This window comes from Tetrahymena thermophila, assembly GCF_000189635.1.
Source record: "Tetrahymena thermophila SB210 genomic scaffold scf_8254424, whole genome shotgun sequence".
NCBI lineage: Eukaryota > Ciliophora > Oligohymenophorea > Hymenostomatida > Tetrahymenidae > Tetrahymena > Tetrahymena thermophila.
In genome coordinates, this window is record NW_002476205.1 from 1 (window position 1) to 10511 (window position 10511).

At 19.8% G+C, this 10511-nt stretch overlaps 1 protein-coding gene across 1 annotated transcript; it reads right to left on the minus strand. All coding sequences in view use genetic code 6, as the record gives it.

Annotated features, from left to right (window-relative positions):
- Positions 1-2223: 2223 nt before the first annotated feature.
- Positions 2224-4036, minus strand: TTHERM_002653347 (kinase domain protein; the record flags this gene model as incomplete). Its single annotated transcript, XM_012799816.1, has 7 exons — positions 2224-2281; positions 2329-2630; positions 2799-2921; positions 2988-3046; positions 3106-3282; positions 3372-3713; positions 3898-4036. Coding segments are annotated over 7 exons (1200 nt in total), but the record flags the coding sequence as incomplete, so codon positions are not given.
- Positions 4037-10511: the final 6475 nt, after the last annotated feature.

The following is a 10511-nucleotide window of genomic DNA, read 5'->3' on the forward strand; positions in this document are numbered from 1 at the left end:
GCTATATTAAATAATTAATTATTGATCTATTTATTAGCTGTTTTAAAATCAAAAGATTACTATCTATTTTTTAATTATTAATTATACATTAATTTAAATTTTAAAATATAATAAGCTAATTCATACCCACTAATTCATATAATAAACTCATTTTTTTCACTATCTGATACTTCTAAATCGCAAATATTATATTACATCCTTTTCACAATTTTATAAAACTCATTAATTATTATTTATTTCACTAAAATTATTACGTGTTCTTGTTAATACTAAATAATTTAAATCAGCAATTTCTAAAAAAAAAATATTCAAATAATATTACTCTCTAATTGATTATTTAGATAATTATTTATTTATAAATCATTCTCTAAAATATTTATTACTTTCTATTTTCCAATAATATAGCTTTTTCATCTCTTATTAATATAAATTTTACACTCTATTTTAAATATGAAAGTTAATCCAGCATTTATTATCTCATCAAAAATCATTCTAAAATATTAATTACAAGCTATTTTGAATATGAAAGTTAATTCAGCATTTATTTTCTCATCAAAAATATTGTTAAATACAAGAAATAGGCATAATATTAAAATATCTTAAGTTAGAGTAAATAATACTAAGAAATGTTAATATATTTATTTATTTTTTCAAAATTAAAATTTGTTCAAAATTAATTAAAATTTAAAAATTAGAATTTTTATTTTTAAATTTTTCAAGAATTTAGCTTGGATATTTATTTTCAGAATATTTATTATTTTTTTAATTTTATAATCTACAATATTTTAAATATTAATTAGATTATAAAATACAATCAACAAAATTCTATAATATCTTATAACAATCACTCAATATAAGATATCTTAATATTATGTAGATATTTTCTATATAATACAAAAATCATTCTAAAATATTAATTGATTACCCACTATTTTGAATATGAAAGTTAATTCAGCATTTATTTTCTCATCAAAAATTATTCTAAAATATAATTACCAACTATTTTGAATATGAAAGTTAATTCAGCATTTATTTTCTCATCAAAAATCATTCTAAAATATTAATTAATTACGGACTATTTTGAATATGAAAGTTAATTCAGCATTTATTTTCCATTCAAAAATCATTCTAAAATATTAATTAATTACCCACTATTTTGAATATGAAAGTTAATTCAGCATTTATTTTCTCATCAAAAATAATTCTAAAATATTAATTAATTACATCCTATTTTGAATATGAAAGTTAATTCAGCATTTATTTTCTCATCAAAAATCATTCTAAAATATTAATTACTGTCTATTTTGAAAATAAAAGTTAATTTAAGCATTTTCTGATAAAAACGTTACATGCTATTTTGAAAATATAAGTAAATTTAGTTTTTTTTAAGGAAGGGATGAGAGATTACAATCTATATTAGAGAAATAGATAAATAAAGTAATAGCTATAGATAAAAATGAGACCCTCTAAAAGAATATGGTTATAAATTTATGATCATGATTTTCAAAGTAATTTACTTCCTTTTAAATAAAAAATATTTTGATATATTGAAATTGACTGAATAAATACATCTTTTTTTGTGTGCTAAAATAGGTTAAGATAATTTAAAAAGGATAATTAAAGGGTGATAAATATACTTGCTATTGGAATATGATATTATATTAATTTCTAGCAATTGAAGGAATTTACTTTCTAAAGAATTTTTAATGGAAGATTATTAAGGTTTTACAAATAAATTGAAATAAATTACTAGCTATTCAATTTTTTTAATTGAATGATAACTTTTTAGTTAATAAATGACTTTTGGAAAGGAATTAATTACATGCTATTTTTTATTATATTAAAATTAATTAATTTTTTTGAAGTAAACTGATGAAAAATGTATACTTTCTTTTTAATAATATTTTTATTGGTTTCTGTTAAAAACTTATTTCTTGAATTCAAAGTTAGTTTTTTTCTTGGGAATTCATCTTTCTTTTCTTTTCCTATTTATTAATTTCTTAAAAAATAATATTTTACTAATTCGTGTTCATCATCGTTGGCATCATCTTAATCTAAGGTTGATTCATTAACTAATTTTAAGATTATTCTAATTAGGTTAATAAAGCTTTAATTGTTTTTTCTTATTCACTAATTTTTTATTCTAGTTAAAGATTTATTTTCTATAATTCTTCTATTTTTGCCTCCTTTTTTACGAATTATTTTGAAAAATATATAATTAACATATTATCTTTTTTGATGATCTTCTTTCAACTCTTAGTTTAAGGTTTGTTCATTTTTACTTTAAAAAATTTAAAGAAAGAAGTAGATTAGAATAAAGAAACATACATGATTGGATAAAACTTGTTTGAAAAATCTTTAACAAACTCAATTTAATTTTTGAGTGAACTTGTGAACTGTTGAGTATTTCCATCTATCATCTCAATAAGCATGTCATCTAACTAAAATTCAAAAGAAATAATTCCCTTTAAAATAATTAAAGCCTCTTTAATAGGCATTCTATTCTTTGGAACAAAATTAGTTAATCCTTCAATAATATATTTAAGCTATTTGTGATAAACAAAATTTGTAAATTCACCATCATAATTTAATTGCTTGTGCTTATTTGATACTAAACTAAAATTTATTCCCTAGACCATTGTATAAATTAGATATCCTTTTTAATAATTTATGTAAATAAAAATAAATAGTATATTTTTTATTTCATTTAATACCTAAAGAACATGCTTCACTCTATTTAAATTAATAAGGATAATATTAATTAGATTTTATTAAAATCATTTTTTAAAAATATTTACTCTTTTGCTTGGCTATTGTCTCACATTGACACCTAAATTTAAATATTCATCATGATAAACCTTACCTATGTCTGAATCAGATGGGTCATAACACTCTGGAGCTTGATACAAGAAATTTCCCATCTTTCATTTTTTGAAATTTATTATAATAATATCACTTTAATATATGATAAAAATATGTATTCATACATATTGATTGATTGCATAGCCAGATTTATTTGTTAAGTTATCTGCCAAACCAAAATCAGCTATTTAAAATATTTTATAGAAAATAAATAAAGCTTGTCAGTATTTGTTAAAAATTTACAAACAACTGCATTTCCATGGTAATCAATTAAGATATTATCCATTTTCAGATCATTAACAAGACAGCTCTTAGAGTGAATGTAGTAGAGACCTTGAGCAATGTCATTAGCATATTTGATTGCTGATATTTCATTCAGTCTTTTTTTTTAGTTCCTTTCTAAAATTTAGGTGAGAGTTCCTTTTTATTTATAGCATTTATTTTTGCATTAAAAATTTTCAATTAAACGGTTTATTAATTTAAAAATAAAATAGTATTATTATTTGTACCTTAACACTCAGTTAGAACTAGGTAACTGAATTGTTCTCCTTCAAATTAATCTAAAAGACTAACTACGTAAGGAGAGTCTCCACATTTTTTAAGTATTTCTACTTCTTATCTCACTCTATTGCTAAGATCTTCGTCAATATTTCCTTCAGGATCTCTAACTTAAACACCTTTGATAGCATACCTCATTTTAGTTTTCGAATTCTTTTCTAACAAAACTAATCCCTATACTCCCTATCCTAAAAACCTAAAATCAGAGTAACCTTTATTAGTTAATTCGCTTTTCATAGTCTTATAAATTAAAGCTTATTAAGGCTTTAACTTAGGTTCTTAGATATCAGAAACTTTTGTTAATTAAGATTAAATTTGATTAGAATCAAGACAAGATAAATTATTAAATTGATGGCTTGAATTTATTTTTATTAATTAAATGTTTAAGTTTTAATAATTTATGTATGCAAATTTTGTTAATATTAATAACTATGAATCTATTCATAAAAAATTAATATTAATTTAATCATTTTTTACTGACTAACTCAGGTTTATCGAGCATTTAGACACCTTTCATTTTGTACATCTCTTTGACTTTTTTCCTGTTTTGAAGATGTAATGCAAGCTTATATTTAGCTTCTTAGGACCCTTCAAAATTTTAGCTGATTGTATCCATTATTAATGTCTCAATATTTTTTTTTCCTAACAAATTAATTTGAATTAATTAATTATGTGCCAATAAACAAAATTCATTAAGCTTTTAAATGTTTATTTTTTGTTAAAATCTGATGTAAATTAATTAAATCATCTCAAAAAATAATATTTGACAAATTAAAATTTCAATAATAAAAATACGCATTAAATAAATATTAGATCATTTTATGAATAAGATTTAAATATCCCAACTTGCCATCATCTCAATCATAAAATATTGCAAAATGACATAGCAAATTAAGTTAGCATACTAACACGTAAGATAAAGCAACAATGAAAGAAAGTAAGTAAGAAAGAAAGAAAACAAAAAAACAATTCATAGCTTTAATAATACAAAGAAGTAAATAAGTTAGAACTTAAGCCCTTAGTCATTATTGCAGTAATTAGCCATATATTTTGTTTTCTAGTTTAAACTAAATAATGTTTATCATTAATATTTATTTATGTCTTAATAATAGTAAAAATATGAATAAATGGCACAATAATTTCAAAGTAGCAAAACTAAAATATAATTTATAACATAGATTATTAAATAAATGAATCTTAGATGTAAATATTTTTGTAAATTTTGTTCTAAAATACAATAAAATATAAAACTATAAATATATAATAACATTTTCGCACCTACTTTCAAAACTAGAACTTATTAAAAGACAGACTCTTTTCTTTTAAAAATAAAATTTAAATATGGTCAAGCATTATCTTATTTTTTAATATTGAGAGTCAATCAACAAAGCAAATATGTAATTGTTGAAATAAATGCAATAAGTAACATAATTTAGATAAAATATCTCACCGTTTTTATAAAAACAACGAAAAGTAGGGCAATTATAAATAGCCCAAAAAGCCAAATAATATTCATATTCTTTGAAGTTCCTCAAAAAATTTATTTTTGAATAAAGGATTAGTGGATAATAAATATATTTTTGATATGTAGTGTTAATAACTTAAAAAATATGCTCAAAAGATAGCTAAGTAAATCTTTTTTTTTACGTTAAAATACTCTAAAGTTAGAAGCTCTATAAATAAGCTGTATCTTTTACTAAAATATCCATAATACTTGTAATATTAATAAGCGCAAATTTTATGCCTTTTTTTGAATATGGCTAATAAATTACAAAAAAAAGCTATTTTTCACATGCATTATTTAATTATAAGAGCTTTGATATAGTTATATGTGCTACTATTTTAGCATAATTTAGTTATGAAACATACTATCCCCTAAATATTCTTTATTACAAGAAATTGCCTTCTATCTATATCAAAATAATAAATAGAGAGCTATTAGAATATTTAATAGAATCTTAATTTTCCTCCTTTGTTATGATTAAATATCTATTTGATATTTCTTTAAGTAGGGTTTTATTTAAAAGAAAACACATTTATATCATAATTAATCAAGCTCACACCAAATGAAATATTTGAATGGAATAATTGAATATTCAAAAGACAAATATGGTTTAAAAATAAATTCTAAAATTTTTTAATTATGAATACTAACTAATTGAGAAAAATAATAAGTGAAGAGGTTTTAATCAGGGTTTTCAATTTTTTTCAAATAAATCTGTCGCAAAACGTGTGCTAAACATTTTTTGCATATATTTTTTGTTTATTCAGGTTCGAAACCTATTTCCATACCTTTTTTTATTATTATAAATTTATAAAATAATATTTATTAAATAATTATTATAGATAATCAAAAAGAGCGTGAAACTTTGATTATCATTTAAAAAATATATATTTAAATAATAATAAATTTAATACTATTATAAATAAATATATTAATTTTATTTTATTATATTGGGTAAGTGGTTTATTTATATGTGTGTATGTCAAGTATTTAAATATAAACATATTCATTAATTAATTAAAATATCGGATAATTATAGCCATTTATTTAAATTTGATTACAAATAAATGCATCATAAAAAGTACTTTTAGTTTTGAAAATATTTATCTTAAATCTTAATTAATTTAATATGGTTAATTATTTCTATTAATCAAGCTCAATTCATTTAGTTTAACCGTTAGCTTTTTTGATGCTTTTGAATTAGAAAAGGGGCTTGCAGGGTTGATTTAAATTTGGAGGTCTTTCATATCAATGATATTATATTAATTATTATGATATTATTCGTTATTATGGATTAAATTTATAAAATCATGCGAAAAAGATACTTTACTGCTTTAAAATTTGCTAGTAAGCTTCAAATTGTTTTCTTATTTCACAAATTAGTCGTTACTTTTTTATATATTAGAAATATAAAGAATTAATTAAATCTTAAATAAAATAATAGTTTTTAGATTTAGATACTTTCTTTATCATCTACAGAATCATCAAAAGTTTGCATGCTTTTCACTTAAGAATTTTAAAATATCAAGGAAATTATTGTTTTATCCATTTTCATTAATTGCTATGAAATTTTCAACTAGATTTTCATATTGCTAATTTATTTAATTGGGCAGCTATTAATTAATTAATTGCCTTTATTTCTAAACTTAGATAACTTAGATAATTATAAATATTTATTTCAGCAAAGCATCACTTCTTCTTGTAAGTTTTTTGTTGATATCTATTTCAAGGAGCAGTAATTCATTTTTTCTTTTGCAATTATTTGCTTTTTTAGTGAGGTAATCAAATATAATTTATAAGTTTACATTTTTATTTTTTTCATCATCAAGCTATTTTTAAGTGATTTATTTTCTTGTTAGGATTATTTAAGCTGCTTTTGAATTAAATAATATTTTAATTGAATGTCTTAGATTTTTCCTAAAAATGAGTTGTTTTATTATTGTAGATGATCAATTATGTTTTATGAGTTTTAAATTTAGTTCTAAATTTGATTTTTTTGCTAATAAAAACTCTGAGAAGTTTTGCCAAAGACATTCTTTAAGCACATCATTTATTCATTTTATAGTTAACAATTATTTTATAAATTAGAATTGTTTTCTTTCAATATTTCTGATTAATTAAATGCAATTTCACTTAAATATTTTAATCTAAATTATTATATTATTTCTGATGATCTATATTTTAATTTTAATATTTATAAAGTTAATTTAACTGAATAGATTGGCTTTGTTTCATGCTAACTAGGTTATTTTGCGTAGCTTCTTGCTTGAAATTGCAAGGGATTCTTTAACTTATAATATTAACTTTTCAATTACTTTAGAATCTTTTGATATTATTAACAGAAAAGTTTGTTGATTCAGCAAGAACTCTGTAATTTGTAAAATAATTTGGCAATATTTTATCTAATTTGATTGTTCCTTAGTTTTTATTCGACATCTGCTAAAAATTATTCTGATTAAATCAAGTACTGATACTTCTGTTGTGTTTTTTATTTTACAAATTATTGAAGATTTTATTCTATTCTTCAAATGAATATATAGCTAATCCTGTAATTAAAATATCACGAACTGAGTAGGTACAGATCGTGATATTTCATTTAATTTTTATGATTTAAAGCTAATTTTACACTTTCGATTTTTTAATTTTTTTTATCAACCTATTTTTATTAAATTTTGAAAATTGAAAACCTTTTGTCAAATTTTGAAGGTAAAAAATGAAGACTAAGGGTAAATAAATTTTTCTTACACTCAAATTAGTTTTTTTGTTAATTTTGTTGAATTTAATTCTTGTTTTCATCAGAAGAATAGTCGCTTTAGAATTTTTAAATTGATTAAGAAAATTATTTGATTTGATCAGCAAGCATTTCATACAATTTTTTTGATTGAAGTTCTATGCTAACTTGAAATGAATGATTTTTTATTGAAATTAAATTGATTGCAAATATCTTCTTTCTCATTATGAAATGTATTATTTATAATATTTTATCTATTAGACAAGATGGCAAATAAAAAGTGTTCTCTACATTCTATTTTCTTAACATATTTATTTATCTTCCCTATTTATTTGGATTTCCTAAACGTATTATAGATGGCTTAAATCTAATTATAATCCTAATTTTCCATAAATATTTTATCCCCACTAATAAGCGGCTCATCAAATTATCAAAATTAAGCTGTGTCCCAATCATACCTAAAAAAATATTCAATGAAATAAATATTAAATTAAAAAAAACTTTTTTTTCTTTTTTAAAAAATATTAAAATTTAATTTATTTAATTGATGTTTAAAGAGCTTTCAACCATTTCAATTGGTATTTTGCAAAATAGAATAAAATATTCAATAAAAATAAATTTAATTTAAAAAAATTAAATATTAAGTTTAATTGAAATATGTATTAGATCAATCGATTTACAAAACATCTTATTAAATAATGCATTAAATTTATTAGTTTACTTTTAAACATAAAATTACTATCTATCTTTTTATTAAAAATCAAAATTATTTCATTAGTTTTACTTTTTATCCTTTTTAATCAACTTAAATATTTTGCTTGAATATCTTTTTTCTTAATTTTTATTATTATATTAATTTTGAATTTTGATTTTTAAAATATCTTTTTTGAAATCATGATACCATGTTTGATATGGTTGGTGATATTTCAAATGTAGGAAGGATAAACTATATTTAGATTTATTCATTTTACTTGTAGAAGAAGATGATGAGATATTATTTTTAATTTTTTATAAACATTAGAAATAGATGAGTTTATTAACTGAATCTAAATAAATAATAAATTATGTAATAAATAGCATAATAATAAATGTTCAAACTTAAATTTTGCATTACTTATAACTTGAAATTGGATCACAAATATGCTTTGAATGGAAATTTTTAATTTGCATAATTAGGAATATCTTTATTTTTTATAAGATGTTATTGCTATACTTATATAATATCAATATTCAAATTATTTTCTCATAAAAAAAGGAAATTTAAATCAACATTTCAATTAAGTTAAAAAATAACTAAATATAATTTTTTCTAAGTTAAGTTATCTATCTTGTTAATAAAAAATATTTATAAATAAAATCTTAATAAATAATTTATTTTTTTCATGTTTAAAAAAAAAAAAGATATTAAAAGTTGAAGCTACAATCAATATAGAAAACATAAAAAAAAATTTCACAAAATCATATTATTTTTAATATTTGTTAATAATAATTCAAGCAATTATTTTATTTATAATAAACAAGCAAACAAACAAAAAGAGCATTTCTGATTTTGTAAACTTTGCTGTCTGAATCTAACAAATATTATGTGGCTCATCACTTTTTAAAAACAAAAAAACAATTTTTATTTAATCATTTTTTTTCAATTAAATAAAAATTGTAAATTTATTTGTAAATAAAAAATTACTTTCTAATATTTTTATAAATATTCATTAAATCTTGCTCTTTCTTTTATGGTAAATAATTTCAATGTGTTATACCCTTTTTATTTTATTTAAAGGTTTAGTACCAAAATTTACTTTTCTTATTAATAATTTTACTTTCTTTATTAATTAGTAAGTAATAGGTATTCAAATGTTGATTTCTTTATAGGATTAATTTTTACCAGCTATTTTAATTCAATTTATATTTACATTTCTTGATTGATTTTCATCAAAAATTATTTAAAATATTACAATCTATTCATTATTATTTTTAACTTTTTTAATATTCATTTTAAATCATTCAATAATTTTACAAACTAGTTTAGAATTAACATAGTTAGTTAGTCACATTTTTCCAATTATTTTCATAACTCTTACTTGCTATTTTTATATTATAATTCATTCTTACTTCTACATTAGTGGCTTTCAAAAATTTTACTATCTGTTTCATACATTTTAATAATATTATCTATCAAAATTATACTTCTACAATATTACTCTCTGTATTTTCAAAATTATTTTCCATCTCTCTTATTTATCTTCTATTAATAATTACCACCTGTTTCGAGCTTAAATTAGAACACAGTCTTAATTAAATTTGAATCGGCTTAAGATAGAGTATTTACGGTATATTATTTAAATCTATTAATTTCAAAAGAAGAAGAAGATGGTGAAAGAGATCAAATATTTTACTTTTTTATAAACTTTAATTTTATTAACTAAAACTAAATAAATAATAAATAACTTATTAGCATAATAATAAATGTTAAAACTTAAATTTTACAATTTTTAAATTTATAACTTGAAATTAGATCCTAAATAAATAAATATATTTGAATGGAAATTTTTTATTTGCAAAATTAGGATTATTTAAATTTTTTAAGCCATTAATACTATACTTACTTAAATAACATCAATATTGAAATTATTTTCTAGCCTCAAAAAAAAAAAAATGGAATTTTAAATGAAAACTTGAATAAATTAAAAAACAATTAAATATATATAATTGTTTACTACGACTTAATTAGTTAATAAAAAATATTTTAAAATAAAATCTTAATAAATTATTGTTTTTTTTTCATGTTTAAAAAAAAAAAGAAATTAAAAGTTGAAGCTACGATCAATATAGAAAACATAAAAATATTTTCACAAATTC